The 21,035-nt window shown below is 40.5% G+C and overlaps 1 protein-coding gene across 12 annotated transcripts in view; it reads left to right on the top strand.

The window, feature by feature from the left end:
• Positions 1 to 2,919: 2,919 nt before the first annotated feature.
• Positions 2,920 to 21,035, top strand: part of TCF4 (transcription factor 4) — a 332,565-nt gene continuing 314,449 nt past the window's right edge. For 2 of the 12 annotated variants that reach the window (XM_037034647.1, XM_037034628.1), the window contains exons 1-3: positions 4,327 to 4,636; positions 5,515 to 5,606; positions 7,207 to 7,279. In XM_037034647.1, coding sequence (XP_036890542.1) covers positions 5,535 to 5,606; positions 7,207 to 7,279 — 145 coding nt within the window. In that variant the 5' untranslated portion in view covers positions 4,327 to 4,636; positions 5,515 to 5,534. Of the gene's footprint in view, positions 3,425 to 4,324; positions 4,637 to 5,514; positions 5,607 to 6,746; positions 6,764 to 7,206; positions 7,280 to 21,035 lie in introns of those variants that run through there. The other 10 variants (XM_037034643.1, XM_037034610.1, XM_037034703.1 and 7 more) reach the window with 8 other exon arrangements.

Raw genomic sequence — 21,035 nt, 5'->3', positions numbered from 1 at the left:
AAGGTGGTCCTGATAATAATTGAAAAAGCGTCCCTAAGCATTCCTTTCTAGGACTAGATTGTCTGCTTTCCTGGGAACTTCCAAGACCATTCTGTTTCATCTGAAGAGCAGTGTCCTCTGCTAACTCACGAGACTCGTGATTTTTGTTTCCTCATAACCACAGCTCACACGGGGACTGGCTTCCTGACGCCAGCCCCGGCCAGCTGGCTCTGACATGTCAGGCCCATCACAGTGGGCCTTGTTACATTCCGGTGGTTCAGTCCACTGGGGCTGGTGGGATTGGGGCTCACATGGCACCCACATCAACTTCTACCCCTGTATCAGGATTTGTGGACACGTTCCTAAGGAAGGGAGTTTACAGATGAAGCAAGCACCTCAAAACATATCTACTACACTTTCCTTTTTATCTAAGTTTCACAGGATTCTAGGGTGACTCCAATCTTCATAAGTATGCCTATCCTTGTGATACTAAGGATACTTTGCCCCTTGTGATAGTTCAAGGGGCAAAAATCCAAATTTGCTCCTTTATAACAAGAGGGGTGGTTTCATGGTCTTCTGACTACAGGGTGCAGTTAAAAAGACAAAGCACTAGCCATCAGTTGGCTGCATTTAGGCCCCAGAGCCGATCTGATCATGGATTTTGGGACAGGTCATTTCTTTCCCCCTTGAAATTCAGAGGAAGGTGGATGGAATTTTAAAATCTAGAAAGTAGAAGGAGTTTTATAGGATTATCTAATCTAGCCTCTGCATTTCACAGTAAAAGGCACTGGCATTGAGCCCCAGGCCACAGAGCTGACTGCAGAGGTGGAACCAGTGAACTGTTTCTCCTGAACAAACATTTGGGATCTTTTTATTAGATCATCTCAGCAGAGCCTGTAGAGGCTTACTCTGAGGAGGAGAGAGGATGCTTGTGATTGATGGATAAGGCAGCATGAAGTATTGTGTCAACGTAAAAATATTATTTTAAGATGAGAGCATGGAATGGAAACAGAAGACAGACTATAAATGCCCTAATTCTTGTTCTCCAAAAACGTACATATAAAACAAAAGATCTTGAAAATTAATCTGAACTCTGTTGCGGCTACGACACGGCATCAGAAAATGGAGATGAGGGCATTTCTGCTGCGAGATGGTACAGGGATGTGGGTGCATGTTGACTTTGATGGTAGAGGGCCTGGATTCGAAGATGCGATCCATTAACGAAGTTGTGTGATTTAGGTACGTTTTTTTTACCACTTAATAAAATGTGTTGGGTCACGCTACTCAACATTATGTCGACAAAAGGTCCCTAATCTAGAGTGCAGAAAGAGAAGAAACTTCATTCAAATAAACAATTTGCAAGCTGGGAAAAGCAACCTCTAGAAGAAACCAAAAGTGCACTCCATTGAGACAAACAGGAGTCCAATTTGTATAAAGTCCCCACCTTAGCCCCTGATTGGCCTATTTTTTTAAGCAAAATGAGGAATCTAAAATTGCAAAGTTTGATTGCTCTAAATAGCACTGTCCTGATTGGCCAGACTAGCACATTCTGATTGGTTGTTATGGAGCCGCTGCCATTGGTCAGTAAAGATGCAAATGAAGGCGTAAGTGTATGGCTCTGATTGGATAGGGCTTGTGTCCAGGATACCAGGAACTCCTTCATAAGGGCTCAGCCTGTAGAAGCACAATGCAGCAGGAAGGCAGCAACTCAGTGTGTGGCTTTTACTGAGATGCAGAGTGTGTGAGAGGCCTCTGTTGGCAACTGCTGCTAGAGATGTGGGGCCAATTAACTATAAGGAGTCCTTCTTGGCAGGTATAGTCTTTCTCAAGGTTCATAGTTACTTGCTTCGTATTTCTATATGAAAATTACCGTAGTAATGCATACTCTATCGAGTCGTCCTGAGGATTAAAACAGCCAGTATTTGTGAAATTCTTACAACAGTGTTTGGAGCATTTTTAAACCTGCTGCATGAGTGTTACCAAGCGTTATTATTACTCGCTTTTCACTGCTGGGAGGAATACAATCCATGGTTCTGGACGAGAGAAACTGCCATCTCAAATCCCAAGGGTTGGATTAGAGCCATCAGTTGTTTTAGCAAGGAATTATATAGATGGAAAGGAAAATATTTTAATGGTGGCTCCTTCTCTAGTTGTATTCTTTCCATTCTTATGAAATTCTTTAAATGGACATTGTTACTTGCATTTCAGAGGACAGCAAACAGGCGAGAGACGGTACTTGCTTGGTGAACACTAGAAGTTGACTCAGTAGTGAATGGTTACATGGTACAAATTCGGTTTGAGTCCACAAAGCAGTAAATGAAGGTCTTTTCCAAGTGGTGACTTCCCAGACCTGCCAAGTTCTCACTTTTCTAGAGGCCTAGGAAAAATAGGTGTGTAGGTAGATGGTGGAGCAGGAGAGGTGGTACATCCTCTTCAAGCCCAACAGCCACAGCTTAGCCCAGGGGACTTTGTCCAGGACGCTAAAGCCTCCTTAAGAGGTCAGATTTCACACAGCGAGACGACCTGGGCGCCGGCTTTCTGTGGATGCGGCTGGCTCCAGCAGATGCTGAGCCTAGAACCTCCAGGCGAGCCCGGGGAGCGGATTCCCTGGTGGCAGTCTGTGTCTAATTCGTTCATTTAGATACTACACTCTTGAGTAAACGGGGATGGTCAAGCAACGGGCACAAGAAGTGCGCAGGAGCACCGGGCCTGCTAACGGCCCCAGTACTGGGCGACTTTGCAGTTCAGCCCCACGCGCGCACGACATCCACGACATCCGCCCCGAGCCCCGGAGGAGGCGTGGCCCGGCGCAGCAGCCATCTTGGGCGCCCCTCTAGGCGCTGTGTTTACCACTCTATGGTCCTCCCCCCACCTCCGCTCCCGCCCCGCCCCTCCCTAGTCATTGTCTGGTGGAGCAGCCGCGGCGCAGCGCCTTCTCTTTATAAGCCCGCAGTGCCCGGATGTGAATGGATTACAATGTATCTTTCAGGGAAACCTATTATTATCAATGTGACTCCACGGGGGAGTCAATGGTGATGATGATGGTGAGGAGGAGGATGATGAGACACCTCTAAACTTGGAACAAGTTTAAGACTTTATAAGAGGAGAAGAAAAAAACCCACCAAGATTTGAGGAAAAATTTATAACTATCCTGTGTTGATTTTTTTTGATAAACAATAAGAAAAAGTTGTTGGATTTTTTTTTAATGATTTCTTTTTTGGGGGAGGGAATTTCGTTGCAGTTTTATGGTGGAAAATGCAAAAACCAGAGCCAGGTGCATAATCTTGTATTCTGTGGACATCCCTGGAGCAGAACTGAGTACCAGTTAAAATACTTTTTTGGGGGATACACATGTGAGATACTTAAGTACTTGCAGAAGATTTTTGTTTCTCTTTTTAAAGTCACTTTCCTTGGAATATTGTGAGCGTATTTGTGGCCATTTAAGGTAACGTTACAATTTGCTGTAAGAGTAAAACTGTTTGTAATTGAATTGAACTTTCTAAAATGTCGATCCCAGTGTTTTATTACAACAAAAGGAACAACCTATTAAATAACTCAATGGGAAAAAGTGTGTGCATGTTGTATGTATACTCGCACATATAGCAATAACAGGGTTTGTAGACTGTATTTTAACACGTTAAACTCGCGTATGTTGCATATACTGGATAAACCACGCTTGTTATTATGAAACGATAGAATTATGAAGCTTAGTTTTTATCCTAAAAAGTGAAGTAAAAAAGTGTGTCTTAAGAGCATGCAGGGCCTGTACTGCCGAATGTTGAATTAAACTTACGGTGCTGGCGAACGGGACTTAGCGTGCCTAGTAACCCAAGTGTAAAAAAACAAAACATCCACCCTCAAAAATTGCCTTTTTTTTTTTTTTGGCGAAGTTTGCAGCTATACTATTCTGTGACTTAAAGGGAGGGGAAATAAAATGTGCAGTTGAGGTTTCGCCCCCACCAACACAGAACTACCGAAATGAAAATCTCCCCAGCAAAATGTGGCTTGATTTATATCTGAAAAAGAAAAATATTGCTCCTCTTGGCAAAGTCTTTTTACATCACGTGTATTTGCAGCCAGCAGAAACTTGCTCTGCCGTGTGTGGATGTGCGAGTGAGAGGGACTAAGGAGTCAGAGAAAGAAAGAAGTGAGGGATGTAAACTCGAATAAATTTCAAAGTGCCTCCGATGGTCGAAACGGGCAAAAGCCGAACTGCTCAGGCTTCAGATCGTAACGGACGATCTGAGGGAAAATGAGGTGCTCGGTGAATTTGCGTTCGTATTTTCGCGTGTGTGCGAGGCGGGGGAGGTGTTGAGATTTTTTCCGGGGGGGGGGTGCATCCCAGCGGGCCCGACCCCAAGGAGCCGCGTCTCCACGCCGGAGCCCCCCCACCCATTTCTTTGCTGAACTTGCAATTCCGTGCGCCTCGGCGTGTTCCCCCTCCCCCCTTCCCTCGTCCCCTCCCCTCCCCGGAGAAGAGAGTTGGTGTTAAGAGTCAGGGATCTTGGCTGTGTGTCTGCGGATCTGTAGTGGCGGCGGCGGCGCGGCGGGGACGGAGCAGGAGCGGGTGCAGGCGGCGGCGGTGGCGGCGGTGGGGAGACATGAACGCCGCCTCGGCGCCGGCGCTGCACGGAGAGCCCCTTCTCGAGCGCGGGCGGTAGGTACCGGGGCTCGGCGGGGCTGATGCGCCGAGCGGCGCGGGGTCGGCTCGGCGGCCCCGCACGAGGTTCGGAGCCTTCCGTACCTCCGGCTCCCGGCTCCCGGCGCTCCCAGAAGAGACACCCCTTCCCCTCCCGCGCCTCTTCCCTCCCCCTCGTTTGGTCCCCCCAACCCCCTCCCCAGCCACGCCACTTGGAGGGACCGGTGACTTTGCCAAGGGCCTGACTTTAATTTTTACAACCCTTTCTTTCACAAATTAGGGTGCTGGACAATTATGGGACCGACCCTCCACTCTTCTCCCCCCACCCCTTTCTCCGACCTTGTCACCCCTCCCCCTTTGGATGTGTTTTCACTCGGGAGACGCTCATCTTTAATTTCTTTATAGCCACTTTGAAATGCAGAGGGGAGTGGTGTGTGCGAGTGTGCGCCCGTGTGTGAGTGTGTGTGAGGGGGTGGGATGGAGGGTGGGGGTAAAGTTGAGACCGGATCGTTCTCAGTAGTTTCTCTTTTCTCTGTGATCCATTCATTTCTCCTACCTCCTGTTGCATAAAATGATGCGCTGAAGAGCGGCTTTTTTTTTTCTTTCCTGGTTTTGGTTTTATAGTGGATGTTACCAGTTTTGATCGTCTCTTTGGAGATACAGTATCGATATCGCTTTTTTTTTTTTTGCTATTGCTGCCTATTCCATCTTTAAAAAAACAAAACAAAACAAAACAACTCTCCCCTCCCTCCCTCCTTTCCACCTTAATCTCACCCGCCCCCACATCCCCACCCTCAACCCCCCCTCCCCACTCCCCCAGTCTCCAAAAATCCGATTGTGTTTTCTCCAAGGATTGGGACTGGATTTTCTGATTGCGGTTATTTCCATGTTTCTAGGTTTGTGTGATTTTGCTAAAATGCATCACCAACAGCGAATGGCTGCCTTAGGGACGGACAAAGAGCTGAGTGATTTACTGGATTTCAGTGCGGTAAGAAAGAGCGGTGGAAACTAACAACAGCTGTGAAAACAAAACAAAACAAAACAAACCCCCCCTAAACACTTAGCTAGAAACCCATAGTAATCTAAAGGAGAGAAATAATTTTTAATTGGCTGAATCCTTGCTAAAATGAAGGTGTTTTTGATAAGTTGTAACTACAATTTCTGGGTGTGATGGGTGATTCAGGGTTTATTTTTTCCAGAGTCTAATAACTTGCCTTGAATTCTGTACCCACAAACCCCCAAAATAATTGAATCTCACTCCAATGGAAAGGAAAAACAGACACCCTTAAAAGGACCAACTGCCCCTAAAACTTAGCCTTATCTGAACACTGAGAGAACTGATACTTTGCGCACTACTAATTTTATTTATTTATTTTCTGGAAATGGAAAAGAAAATAGGAGACCCACTTGTCTCTTAAAGTTTTAGACTGATGATGCTTTGGATTGGTAGGACCTCTAGTTACCTAATTACCTCATTTCCTGGGATTCTGAACACCCATATGGATATACTGAGTGTACAGTCCTCAGAACTCTGTACTGTGTTTGTAAATGTTACGAGATTAGCACAAAGAAGAACTTACACACTTGTGGAATTTTACAGCTGTACTTGGTCCTTCTCCATCCCTTTGCTTCCTTCTCCCAAACCAAGTCTCAAACATGTCAGGGGGATTAATGGATTTTTAATGTCAGATGAGTTTGGTGTAAAATGCATTTGCACAGCAAAATAAAAAGAGTCCACCAAACATACATGAATTCCAAACCGCCTTCTACATGGGGCTTTTCATGTCACTGCTGCTGCTGCTGCTGCTACTGCTCTGCTAGACCTTTTGGAGAAATGGCTTTCGGAAGTTTTGTCAGGAAACGTAGCTGTAGGCAGCTTTGTAGCCCCCTTTCTGCTTGCTGCACTTTCTCCATTCGTTCCTTTGCTTTTTTGCAGGCTCTGACCCAGGGAAGGTGCGCATTATCCACTAGATACGTGGAAGAAGAGGGAAACCAATTAGGGTCGATTGAAATAAATGCTGGAGAGAGAGGGAGTGAAAGAGAGTGAGTGAGAGAGAGAGAGAGAGACAGAGAGAGAGAGAGAGAGAAAGAGAGACTTGCTTCAAATTGCTCTCATGTTAGAGACGAAATGAGAATTTAGTGCAGGTGGCACTTTTATTTTTATTTGGGTTCACATGTAACAGGCAAATCCTATACAGGATGGAAATGGACATTGCCACGTTTATGGCCAAGGTTTTTAGTATAAAACAAACAACTTTTTCTTCTTCTTTGTAAAACTAATGTTTTCTAGAGAGGCTGCTGCCCTCCAGACTGAATCTCGATAACATGGGGACTGTGTTTGTTTAAGTGTGGTAGTGCTGGCGATCTAAGGAACCTGAGCAAAGGACAGAGGAGTGGGAACGGGGAGGAGAGGGCTGATTGCTAATTTTGTGCCTGTTTTAGTTCTAAGTTGGATGGTGATGTATTTCATTACAATGAGCCCTTAGCATAAACTCTAAGTTCTGTGGTGAGAGTATGGAAGATCTTTGACGAGCCCTGAAGGTGCAGATACCTTCTTTTCAACAGTAATATTTCTTTGTTTCTTTTAGATGTTTTCACCTCCTGTGAGCAGTGGGAAAAATGGACCAACTTCTTTGGCGAGTGGACATTTTACTGGCTCAAGTATGTAAATTCTTTTCTTAGTGTGTAGTTAAATGTTCTTAGCTGTTTATTCACTCATTGTATATTTTTGGCTCTGTTAAAGTGTTCTGAAAAAGTCATTGAAATGTTAGCCTGTAACGATATGGTTATTTCATTATCCATCAGTGATATAACTTACAGAAAAAAAGGCAACTTTTGCAAAATTAAAATTAGGCCTTTTTTTAAAAAAATCAAGGAAACTGTCTTAGAATTCCATCACTTAATTTAAAAGCAGTTTTCTAATACAGTTGTCACCCCACATGTAAAGATAAGGCCAGTGTTAAAATGAGGGAAATAAATGAATGTTTCCTATTGGAAAATAGAGAAATCTAACTTTCATAAAAAGGGGAAATTGCTTGTAAATAATATCAGTTTTATTAGGGACTATGTATAATTAACCCTTTTAAAGAAATGAGTCCTTCATTTTGCAGATGAATGCCGCCTAGTAAACCATAGATGAAATAGCCTCTTGCTAATCTGAGCCAAATATGAATTCATTTATTTTTTATCATATCTTTTCTGATGCTTTAGCTGTTACTTTCCCCTGCGTGTTTATATGTGCAGTGAATTTTTTGCTATGTTTAAAGTTGCAAATTGGTAAGAACTTCCCATTTTCTAGATAAAAGGTCTTTGGGTGATGCTTTAAAAAGACATCAGCGCTATTCACAAAGGAAGCTGGGTGGCAACTGGGTGCGCGCTGATGATCTCCCATCCGAGGAAGAGCTTGGAGGGGGCACTGTCTGAAGGTCCTGGACTAAAAGTAAAAACTGAAAACACGTATTGTTTAAAATGTGTTTGTTATTTCGTCCCCTGGATTTCATATCAGAAGGGGGCATGCATTGTTGCCTGCTATTCTTTAGGTTCAAGGCTTGAGTCCACTGATGCTGGTTAAACAGCTGCAGTGTGTTAGTTAGTTCTAGCAGTGATGCGTCACAGTGCGTTCGACAGAGAGCCGTTCTTCGGACAGACTGGGAAAGGTTGGCGTGTTTTAGCTACGAGATGCTAGTGCAGTTGTCTGTTAACTGTCGGATATAGTTTCATATCTCTTCACTGCCACAGCAGTGAGAAGTCTGTTCCCCTTTGTGATTTGTGTACTGAGTCTGTTTCTATAAAATGGATGGCTTCTAAAAGTTGCTCATTTCCCAGTAAGTTACTTCTTCTTCTGGCCCCCATTAGTCTAAGGGAATTTTAGTCTCTATAACTTGACTTATAATAAAATACGAGATACGCCTCCTATAGTTATATTTTATCTTTTGTTTTTTGAATTCACTTTTACTAAAGTACTGTTGACTGTATGTTTGTTTTATTGCCCTGGACCCTGTTATGTTTTCTATTTAGGGACTTAATTTTTTAATGTATTATTATTATTATTATTATTATTATATCTTGGAAATTTCTGTATTTTATTTTTGTACAACTTTGAAGTAAAGATGAATACAAGTATCTCTTTTAGGCAAATTAATTTTTCATGTTAGACAGTATCCAAACAGTAACTAACTTTATCTCTGACAATAATTTTCTTCATGATTTTACTTAAGAAAATGTATATTTAGTTTAAATCTAGAAGTAGATTATGTCAGAAAGGTACAGAGATAAACTGCTTTCAAAGTCAGTGCAAAATACTCTTTTGCACTTTGTAAAAACTGACACATTTGGAGTAACTTAAGTATGCCAGTTTAGGTATAGCTTATAAAGTGAGGTGATTTAGGAGCATGACACTGTGTTACATTTAACTGTGTGTCTGGTCCCTTTTATATGTTCACATTTTGATAGAATCCTTGCTGGGATCTTTAAGTGTTCACAGGGAGTCTAGGCTGGATTAAGTATGAATATGTATTAATGTTGTGCATTTTGGTAATGGGATCACGTATGGGAACTTACACAGTTTTTAAGACAACTCCATGTGTGTGTTTATATGTGTACACATAACATATACGTCTACATGAACCTAGACAGAGACTTCATTCTTAGTGAGATGTTATGATATAGCTAATGAAGGTGCTGTAGTTATTTTTAAGGTGTTGAGCTTTAAGTTACATTGTACCATAACTGCAGTTTTCAGGCCCCATTGTTGACTTGTGAAGGTTAGGAAATACCAGTGGCTATTTTGTCTGGGCTGCTGGGTTGCAGATGCGAGGTATTCGCATGGTGAATACCATAGGTACGATGGTGACTCTGATACATAGGATACAGACTGGAGTGTTGGTTCTTCTCATGTATTCAAGACATATTTGAACACAGGCTATTAGTGAAGTAAATGGCTTATATTGCCACTCAAAAAGATAAAAGATAAATAATTTATCCACAAAGATAAAGTCCTTTTAAAGCATAACAAATAAAAAATCAGGAAAACTGGCCTTTTAGCTGGAAGGATGAACTCAAGGTCACTTTGGACAGAGAAATAATTTTCTAAATTTACTTCAGGTTTATATCCATTGTTCTGAATGGACTCAAATGTCACTGTCATGGGTAGCTTTGAAACTTGGCTCCAGGAAGAAAGATCCAGGCTATAAGTAAACCGTTCATATTTGAAAAACCAGCTGTATTTTTTCAGTGAGGCATGGCAGTGTTTCATGCTTAAAGTTCCCAATAGCTTTTGATTCCATTATTAGGATGCTCCGTCGTGATTTGCAATGTGAGAATGAAAATAAAGTGTGGCCATATTCCCTTTAATCTTTCATTTCACAAACATGGTTTTTCCTACCACCTTAAGAAATGAGGAGGCTGCTAGGGAGAATGGAATGTAACCTGAGCTACAGCCTGACATTCCCAGGGAGCATTTTTCACATGAAAGGCTTTTGTCAACCCAGGAAAGGACCAGCAGTTTTTGTTTGATGTTTGCAGGTGTTCAGCAGAGAGCACTAAAACAATTCAGCCATGATAGTTCAGAGCCACGATGACCTTAACGGGGGATTGGTGGGCTCTGGAATTATTTTTATGAAATAGTTGTAACCCATATGGTAACTTATACAAAGGGATTTAATATCCGTTGTATCATTGATCTTAAAACAAACTTAAAGTATCCACATGCCAGGATAAGTGGGGAATTATTCTCATTAAAACAAAGGATGGCAAAGTTACCAAAAGAAAAAAAATGCACCTAGAGTCTATAATTTATTTGTTATTAGGAGCTTAATTTTCTAATATAATAAAAATACTGCTTATTTGCTTACCTTTGAGCTTTTTATAAGCAAAAGACAAACATGCCAGCTGTAGCATCTTTTTAAAAATGTAGTTTGTGAGTTGGGCCAGTAAAATGATCAATACTCAGGAACAACCCCGGTCACATCTGCTGTGTGTATTTACAGCTGGTCTGTGATGGACACTGCATCTTCCTCCCTTATAGTTGAAAGGTTGAGCCTTCCCCCCCCCCCCCCCCCCCCTCCCAACTCCNGCCCTCCCCCCCCCCCCCCCCCCCGCAACTGCTAAGTTTTACTTAGGCGTTCAGCATTTGTTAAAGGCTGCCAAACAAATGGGTGTTGGCACAATTTAGAGCAGTAAAAAAATGCACCACATCCCTGTCATGGGCATTTTTGAAAAGAGGGAAAGCACTACTTGATCTTCATACAAGTCAGTTAATCTTTATCCACAGGGCACCAAAATGACACATCAGTTAGTAAATTCAGTGAGGGAAGAAAAGGAATCCAATGGGTAGGACTGTATCACAGAGGAGATTCAGATGGTCAGCATTCTGAATTGATTTTCATCTGTACCAGTTCAAATTTATGGTTATGGTGTGAGAAAAAAATTGGTCTCCCCTTAAAGGTATTTTATGAGTGGAGTTATTTAATTGTCTGTGTGTATGTTTTAAAACAGCCTTACTATTACAGTGTAGTTCAATACAGTTGTACAGCTTTTGTAGAGAGCACAGTAATTTACTAGGTTAAAAATAAGTAAAGTGGAATCAAACCTACTTTGTTAGAATCATGGAATTTTAGGGCTAGAAACCCTGTAGAAATATACAGCCCAGTGCCTCCATTGTATAGTCAAAGAAAACTGAGGTTCAAGTTCAGGAGTTTCCATACCTTTATTTGGTGTTCTAAAAAAAAACAAAACAGCAAATTGTGATTCGCTAATTCTCTTTGGCTCTGCAAATGCTTTATTGGAATAACAACGGTTTTACTCTATTTTTCGGTAATTTATACTCCACAATAGAGTATCAGAATTTATGTGTTGATATTTACGCAAACACATGCTTCTGCATGTGCATGTGATCTTTGAGTACTTCTCAAGGTTTGGAGCTAAATTTTGGATATTGATCATTCTCTTTTGTCTGACGTCCCCCCTGACTATCTGCACGGTGTTAGATTGAATGTTAGGGTGTGGATGGGTACAACAAAACTAACGTGCTACTTAATATGCCAAGAGGTATGCCACGAACATTGTATGTGTTGTATTTTTTAAATTCTCACAAGAACCCAGTGAGATGCCAGGGTTGCCCTCTTCATTCCACAGGTGAGGAGACTGAGGTTCAGAGATGGTGAAGGACTTGCTCTTAAGACATTTGGTACTGGGCTAACTCTTAAACCCATGTTTGCCTAGCTCTGTACCCTGTTCACACATGCACACTCTCACAAACACACACAGCCTAGCTCAGTATCCTGTTCACACACACACACACACACACTGAAACACACACAGTCAGCCTAGCTCAGTACCCTGTTCACACACACACACACACTCTCGGAAACACAGTCAGCTTAGCTTAGTACCCTGTTCACACACGTACACTCTCACAAACAACACACAGCCTACCTCAATACCCTGTTCACACATGCATACTCACAGACATACACAGTCAGCCTAGCTCAGTATTCTTTTACACGTGCACACTCTCACAAATGCACATGATCAGACATAACTTATTTTTTCAAGATTGTAGAGGAATAAGAATGTGTTATTGAGGTTTGGCCTGCCATACTAGTCCTAATCTTAGAGTAGAGAAGCATTTTAAAGACCGTATTTAAGATAATGATAGAAACCATGCCCATTACTGTTCCTGCCTCAGTATCCACATAAGCTAGCCTTCTAATTTATGTTGGATTTCAGTGTGTCTTAGAATGTGCGCTGTGGTTGTTATTATTATTGTTATTGTTATTACAAGGAAAATATAGTCAATATTTTCAGGGTTGTGCTTTCATTCAATTGACAGTCTCCAAGGGGCCAGCGAAAATATCTTGTTTTCAGTTATTTTTGTGTATCTAGTCAAACCAAAAATTGCGGTAACAAAGGCAGCTCTGTAGATATCTAGAAAGAAAAAAAAAGATTTGGTGTCTTTAACTGTACAAGAAGTTTTGCAGTTCATTGTTAGGTCTTTGAAACTGAATGTCTGAGAACATTAATCCTAAATTCTATCAGCATCACTGAAATATAAGCAGCATTGAACTTTTGCTATCTCTATTACTAGACATGTACTTAAAATGTTACATTTTCTAGATTTGGAAGGAAGAAGCAATACTCTATTTGACATGACTTAAGTAAATAAAGTGCATTAAACAAACGTGGGGATCCAAGCTCTGTTGAGACTGAAACGCTTAACATTTTTGACAGCCTCAGCAAATTATCTTTACCCTGCTATTGTAATGAGGAAATCACTTAAATAACAGATGAACAGCTAAGTCACATAAACATATATAATAGAACTATGTAATGAAAGTTTATGCTGTTAATTGCTCGAATCTGTCTTAAATGCTTAGAATCATGAAGCAGTAAAGACTGTCATATAAACAGTTTTGTTTTGAGCTTAAAATTATTCCTTTTTGCTTTCATCTGCTATGATAAACAAAGTAATTTGGTAAGCTTTACAGATCAAACATTTACTCCTAATGGTAAATTATATTTTATATCGGAAGTTTGCAGCCTCGCCCAAGACGTAGAGTTGAGTCCTGGGGGCCCCAGGCCTGTGCTTTTCAGCGTTTAGTACTATGATGCTGTTTAGATCAGTGCCCATAAGCCAAGATAACAGATCTTCAGTTGCCTAATAAGGAACACGGTGTGTTTTGAAACGTTCTTCAGTTTATAAGTCTTGAACCAAAATGTACTTGGCCAAATCTTTAGAGTTTATGTCTGTGTATTCACTAAAACAGAGCTTGCACAGACATGGCATCAAAATGAAGCTAGGTAGAAACAGAAAAGAATCTTCTGTTTCCTTATTTTTTTGTATTTTATGAGCTATTTTGTATGATCAGGTGTTCTTCCACGTTAATTATATATAGTGCTAAGTATCAGAGAAAGTACACGTAGGTTTATTTTTTAAGGTTGCTTTTGTTATAGTTTCTCATTACTCTGAATAAAATTTTTAACACTGACCACCAAATTTATAAGCTTACATATGGGCTGTACATTTTCTAAATCTGAGCGCTCACTTAGGTTCAGCAGTGAAGTGTGCACATGAGTGTCAGGTGGATACTTTGAAACCGTATGTCTCTTAATGTTTATGAAGAAGACATAAGAGAAGTAGCATTTAATCTGTAGAGAAGATTGGTAATACTTCGTTAGAAGTAATATATATATATATATGTAATTATACATAAAAATTGTGTCAAACTCACAAGAATAGCAAAAGTGTTGAAAAAGGTTGTCATGTTTACTTTCATTTCAAAAATAAATAAGGGCCAGTTAATCAGCATATCAGATACCCAGGTGTGTTTAAAATCAGTTTATATGGATAAATTTCAGGGCTGTATGAAAGTATTGCATTTAAAGGTGCAGCTACAGAATTGTTCAAATGGATGCTTTTGTACTTTTGTGTGACAATTAACATTTAATGAATGACTTTCTAGACTGCCATTGGTGGTAATTACTATATGTAGTTTATTAACTGCAATTCATTGTTGGATGTGCCTGTATTGATTTGTTTTGCAAACAACCCTTCACACATTCAGCAGCATTTGTACATTACTTATTTTTTTTAAAGAACCTGTTTCATTTGTTGATGCTGGTAATGCTTCTAAAAATTTTAGCTTACAAATCCCCAGGTACTAGAATGCCTCTTTGGTCAGAGTGATTTTAACGGAATTAAAAATTCTTTAACTTTTCAGCTATGACAATTTTGCATTTGGATATTCAGGGAATCCCCAAAATACTATGCAGTGTTGTTTTTCGGGTCAGTAATTTACAGAAATTTAGATTTGCAGGGGCCTTTAGAGGAGCTGTATTCTTGTTTAGGTAAAGAGACACGGTTTGGGAGGGCTAAATGTCTCTCTTGTGCAAATCATACAGTTGGGTATTTGGCCATAATAGCGCACAAATGCAGATGTCCTGACCCACTGGTTAGGCACCCCCTGCCGCTTTTAATTAAGGTTTGGACTTCATCCGTTGGTACCAACTGTATGTATTTCTTAAGAAGAGGAAAACTTGTATAATCCACCATTTCTGAAAAAAAAAAACAACCCAAAATTCAGACTGTGAGAGATGGACATTGTAACCCGGCCTCTGTCACCCTGCATTCTAATTTGGCTGAGGCAGTTGACGAATAACTGTTAAAATGTATTGTGTTATTAAAAATAACACAGTAAGACCCATGATTAAATATCAGGGCTGTAATTTAATCTCGGGGGTTCTGGTGCTGTTCATAAACCATTTGGCTTTTTTTCTGTAACAGATGACGTCAAAATACAGCTTGATTGAATTATGACCCTGGGTTGCAGGAGCACCTGCTTGGGCCTCTTTACTTCATGGCGTGTCAGCCTTTCCATTACAGACTTTTCTTCTGTTCTGACATTTTTAACTTCTCATAGTTAAAGTGGACCAATGGTTGGCTTATAAACTTTTAGCCTCCTGGGAAAAGGCCATTTTTCCACTAAAACAGAGAAGGTGGTGACAAAGGCCCACTACAGAGTACCTTTTAGAATGTTCTTCCTCGCTTTAATCTTCCATTAATTTAAACATTCCCTTTTGGGGCACTTAGCTGAATTGAAAGGCATCTAAATGGAAGGTTTTTCATCTCAAATTTCTCAAGTCAAGTCTTAAATATAAGATATTTAGACACTACTAACCTAGGAAAAGGCCTGGTTTTTAGGAAGGAGAATATTGAAATGATAGTCATGGGCACTCTAGATTTCATATTGTGTGAAATGCTGTAATTGCTTTTTATCCACTTAGGATGATCAAAAATTGAGAATGAAAGGTTTAGAAAAGTATATTTCTTTATATCACTACCTGGAGGTTTCTGGCATAGTCTCACTTTTGCCCCTCATGTGTTAATATATAGGCAGTGGACAGAGAATGTTTTTATCTGCCTAGCTAGTTACTTATCATAATTCTTAATGCATATTATAGTATAGGCTGTGTTCTAATCCTTGTGTAGCAATGATACCACACAGAGGGCTTTGTAGGAGATTGGTCCTGCCCAATTGATGGCATATATTCCGACAGGCAAGAACAGAAAACCAACCACATTTGTAATTAATCCTCAGTGTCCAGAAGGCAAGTGTCCTCCATGCTGTGGGATTTTAGGTGAATAAGAACTTATTTCTTGCTGAGGGAAATTAAGAGTGAAAGCCTCCTGGACAAGTAGACCTTGATACCTGAAAAGGAGGGGTAGGATTTTGACTTGGGGGTCTGAGGACTGAGGACTGGACATCAGGGACCCTGTTGAAGCAGGCGCAGAGGACGAGGCTCCTCGGCTCCGTGAGGGTCTAGACACAGCAGTGACTTCCAGGCAAAATTCCCCATCTTGGAGGCCTTTTCTCTTTTCATTCTTGATTTGGGGATTTCTTCGGGGTGTTAGTGATTGTAATCCAGTTCCTTATAAAAGTCTATGTTTTTACATCCCCAGCTTCAGACTCTTCCTGTGATGTCTTCCAGCAATGGAAACGGTTTTTGATCTAAAACAATAACTACTTTGTAGAAAATGATTTCACTGAATTGGGGAAATCTTGATCCTTTTGCAGTGTTTATTGCTAACGAGGTGTTTGATAGTGACAGAGTGAAAGAACCTCAAAGCTTGCATTTTAAAACTGAAAAAAGTTTGAGGCTCTTCAGTATAGTACTTTGAGAGCGGTTTTATAGTGTACTGTAACATGTATTCAGATTGCCAAAATACTCATCATTATACTTTTTGTTATCACTGCTGTCCCCATTACCAGTGCCATATCTTTCAGTTCAAAAGCCAGCAAGGAAACGTGATAGTTATTACTGCTATGTGATACATTTAGACGTGCACTTAGGACACATTTTCAAAGATACTATGATCTTAGCCAAAACTTAATGACATTTGTAAAAACATCATGGACTGGTCAGATATACCTTTGGGTAAAATCTGTCATAGTTAACATCCGAAATAGGAAAAAGATACATAACACCGTCTTCTCATCGGGTATTCAGTTAATTCAAATGAAGATGTCCTTCTCTTTGTGACCTCCAAGTATTTCAGTGTAGCACATGCTTCCAGGTTCCACAAGAAGCTAAAATTTCAAATGATGGTTGAAGTAGGCTTAGGAAGAATTTATTCATGAATAATTATACTTGCTATAGAGTATAAATAAGATCTTTATAGACAAAGAGAATATTTTAGATCCATTTCTTTAAAATGTTAGTTACACACTTGTGTGTTCCCAAAAGTTTTTCTTCTCTTTCAAAAATAAGGGATTCACACTGGAATATTTTGCAACTCAGAATATTTTTAAACTCAGAAAAAAATTATTGTCATCAAGTGGTAATGTTACAAGATTGAATATACAATTTCGTACATAATCCAATTTTGTAATTTTGAAAAGGAAGACCAAACAATATCAGTTTCAATTCTTGTTCAAATAATAGTTCATTGTTGTGCGCCTTCGTGAACATCATTGTCTACTGACTGTGTCTCAAGCCATTGAATGCTTTTCTGTTCTCTTGTGGGCACTGTAATTCTTCATCTAGTTGCTTCTAGCCACAAGATTATTTTTCTTTTGCCACCTAATTTTCCCCCAATTTTATGAACCTCTCATCATTCTTCAGTTTATCTTTTTAGCCCATGTATAACTGTTTCTCTTTTACATGCTGTGTACCTTTGCATTGTCTCACTTATGTAGAAATTCCACACTTTATTCCTTAGTAGTTTTGGTATGTGAGAAGTATTCCATAATTACTTGAATTAGTTAATTTTACTTGAAAATTTTATTGTTGTTTAAGGCCTGATTATTTAAAGAATGTTGAAAATTTCAGATAGGTGAAAAGGATGAATACATAATATGTTATTTCTTTCCAGTATGACTATACTTTTTGGAGTAACAATTGAATTATTAGGAATTAGGAATTTTGATTTACTCACTAGTTCATTGAATTATTAAGAATTAGTCATTTTTATTTCCTTCATTCATTCCTTCATTCGTTCACTAAATATTTTTTGAGGTGCAAGACTAGAGAGAAACTATAGTGATATAAAGAAGAAAGAATTTCAGATTTGGCATTGAAATGGAGCACAGTGTTGCTGTGGTAGGTAAAAGTCTACAGTGATCCAGTAGGAAAGTATTTTTAGTGACATTGACATAGAGAATTAGATCTCTTTAAAAGGTATTTTGCAAATATAACTAAGTGCGGACTTCATAGTTAAAAAAAAAAACCACCATAGAAATCCTAGAATCTTTGTACATGTGTACTTCTGCATGGGTATAAAGAAAGAAAAATGATTCTAAAGATTATGGAAATTGGACCGTGAAGAGTACTGTATGGATGTATCCTCAAATTTAGTACCAGAGACTCTTTCAGAGGTATGACAATTACATTCCATTTGTCCTTTTTGAGCGGAAATTAAAAATTTGAATATACAGATAGCATTCATTTTCAAGGTCACTAGATACATATAAGGGTAGGCAAAAGCATGTTTATAGGCATGAGTATGCAAAGCCATTTAGTCTTATGTTGTTATTTATTATTATATTATTTTCCATGTGAACAACTATAAACTACTTTTGCCCAACTCTGTATGCTTTTCTTTTTTATTCCCACATTTGAAATTTATAGTTATTTTAAAATTTATTACATTTTTTAAAGATTTTATTTATTTTTAGACAGGGGGAAGGGAGGGAGAAAGAGAGGGAGAGAAACATCAATGTGTGGTTGACTCGCGAGCAGCCCCTACTGGGGATCTGGCCCACAACTCTGGCATGTACCCTGACTGGAATTGAACCTGCAAACCTTATATACAGAAAATTTATTTACTTTTAAAATTAAATACTTGTTTATTGAACTTCTGCCATGTGTCAGGATCATGCTATGTAATGGAAATAAAATGACAAGCAAGACACTTACATTCCTGCCTGAATTAAATGTAGAAGACACACATTAACTGAATTGTCAACCAAAGAAATGGCAAGCGCCACATTTGAGAGGTGTGTGGCATTAGATGAGTTTGCAGTAAGGATATCTGGCCAAGTCCAGCAGTCAGGAGAGGTTCCCTGAGGCTGACACACCCAAATGGAGGTATGAGGGATGGGGGCCTGGGAGTGATTTTGGGGGGGGGGCACAGAGCAGGTCCTGGTGGTTGGAGGGGGTTCAGGCGTGGTGGGAGCCAAGGCTGGGGAGCAGAGCAGGGCCACCTCGTGCACCACTGAGCAATAGGGAGCCTTTGCAGTGTGCTGCTTGTGAAATTGTGCCTGGGACTCTGGCTGCAGCCGGGTGGAACAGAGACCTCAAGGCTCGTAGCCACAGGTGGCCCAAACCAGTTTCGAGGCTTCTGCAGACATTCGGGTGAGAGATGGGCTTACTGGTTCTGCAGCGTGGGTGGTGAGGTTGGGGGATTTACTGTAGAACCGGTTGGGGATCTATAACTTTAGTCCACTGGGGAACATTTATTGTGGGCACTTGCCTTATTTTGTGAAGCTTCCTGTAACTTGAATACTTGAAAATCTCCTATACTTTATGCCTTATAACAGTAACTCAGACCTAATTCAGCTACCAGGTGATACCCACTGCCTTTTTTAGCAACCAAGAAACATAGAAATGCTTTTTATTTTCTGAAAGAAGTAGTAGATTGGTTTTTGCACTTCTCTTGTGAGAGGGTGCAGAGGTGGAAGTGGGGGAACAAAGCAGAAGGGACCCTTCTTTCTTATTTGAGGGTCTTCAGGAATTATACACCATTTAGGCTGCCCATAGCTTATGTTTTTGTTACGGGTAAACACGCTAGTTTGGGGCAGCCTGTTGCATTGAATTCATCGAGTGCCTGTAGCCAGGTACCTGCCTGATGTGCATCCGAGGCATGCTGCTGAGCCTCTGTGGGTCAACTTTAGGAGGGCGGTTTGATTGATATGATAATCTGACTGAGACCAAAGCACTGTTATTTGATTGTATTTTTTGAGGTGCCTGTGGAGGGGTATTATCTGTTAGCGTTTGATTAGGAACATAAAGAAGCTTCCCCCACCCCTTTTTTTGTTATTTTTAAAACATCCCAGTGAATATCTTGCCTCTTTTCTAGTGATGGTGTCCCTCTTTGACTCTGGCCCTGTCACTCATTCTCTGCCTTCCTTGTCCCCCCTTTCCCTCCACTCTCTTGCTGATCTTAGTGTTCACTCTTGGGAGTCACCTCTCAGACCAGTGTCTTTGGTGTTCATTAATTCATTTTAGTTTAGCCATCCTTGTGGTTATTGACTGTTCAGGTTGAAGAAAATACATTGTTCCTTCTCTCTCTCATCTTTGCATAGGCCAGCTAGTGAGAGCATTGGGGTAATGCTGTGGGCAGGAATCGGACCCTGATATCTATGCCCTGTGCCCCTTAGTAGTAGTACATGGCTCCAGGCCCTGGAGCTCTGTGCGTTCTTTAGCAGGAGGGTGCTGAGAGGAGAGAGGCATAGAACCGTCTGCACTGGGTGGAAAGCTCCACAAACCATGTGCCTTGCTGCTGGGGAGTTAGCAGGGAGTGCTGATGTGAGTGGACAGCACTCACGTGTTGTCCCCATCCCCGGGAGAATTCCTTCAGCATCCAGGCATGCAGTAGTGACTCTCCGTTAAAAAGTAAAGTAGGATTACTTTCCTTTTGGGATGGGAAGGCACACAAGTATTTCAAGAGTATCTGCAATGCTTTACTTTTTGTGGGGGAGGTAGAATGTTAGTAATGGTTGACAACTCTGTGCTTGAAGTATTTCATAATTAAAACAAAGCAAAAAAGTAACAAACGACACAAAAAATCTCTCTGCCATCTGCATTTCCCTCTGACCCAGGCCTCTTTATTGCCGGCCTTCACAGCAAGAGCTTTGTTAATTGTCTGCACGGGCTGCTTCTGTACCCTTCATCGCCTGTGCCGTTTATTTTAACTCTAACCCCACCCGAGTCTTACAAAACATGTTTTACCTCGTGATGTTTGACACCTGCAGAATTGTGCATGCAACATATATAAATTATGAAGCTTAATAGTGGAGCGAAGACCCATAGACCCACTGAGTGTGAGCCCTAGAGCAGTATCAGAACCATTGTCTCTGCCTGTGGGTTCTTTTTTTATCCACTTGCCCCTCTCTTCCCTGCCAGAAGCAAATGCTCTGTTTTTTTTAAGTGTATGACAAGTGTATGGATCCTTCAGCAATATATTGTTTGGTTTTACTTGATGGAAGATCATATAAATGGTATCCCTCTTATATTGTCTGTACCACTTATTTTTTCATTCCGTATTATGTGTTTAAAATTTGTCCATGTCGTTGTAAGTGGCCTTAGTTTATTTGTACTGTGGGTGAATATGCCTCAATTTATTTATGCATTTCCCAGTTAATGGACCTTTAAATTGATTCTTTTAAAAAAATGCATACTTTTTCCAAAAATCTCCTGA

The sequence above is a fragment of the Sturnira hondurensis genome, unplaced genomic scaffold (assembly GCF_014824575.4).
Source record: "Sturnira hondurensis isolate 20B ecotype Veracruz unplaced genomic scaffold, ASM1482457v3 Scaffold0001872, whole genome shotgun sequence".
NCBI classification, from domain to species: domain Eukaryota; kingdom Metazoa; phylum Chordata; class Mammalia; order Chiroptera; family Phyllostomidae; genus Sturnira; species Sturnira hondurensis.
The sequence above is the reverse complement of the archived record's forward strand: the minus strand, read 5'-3'. Positions and strand labels throughout refer to the sequence as shown.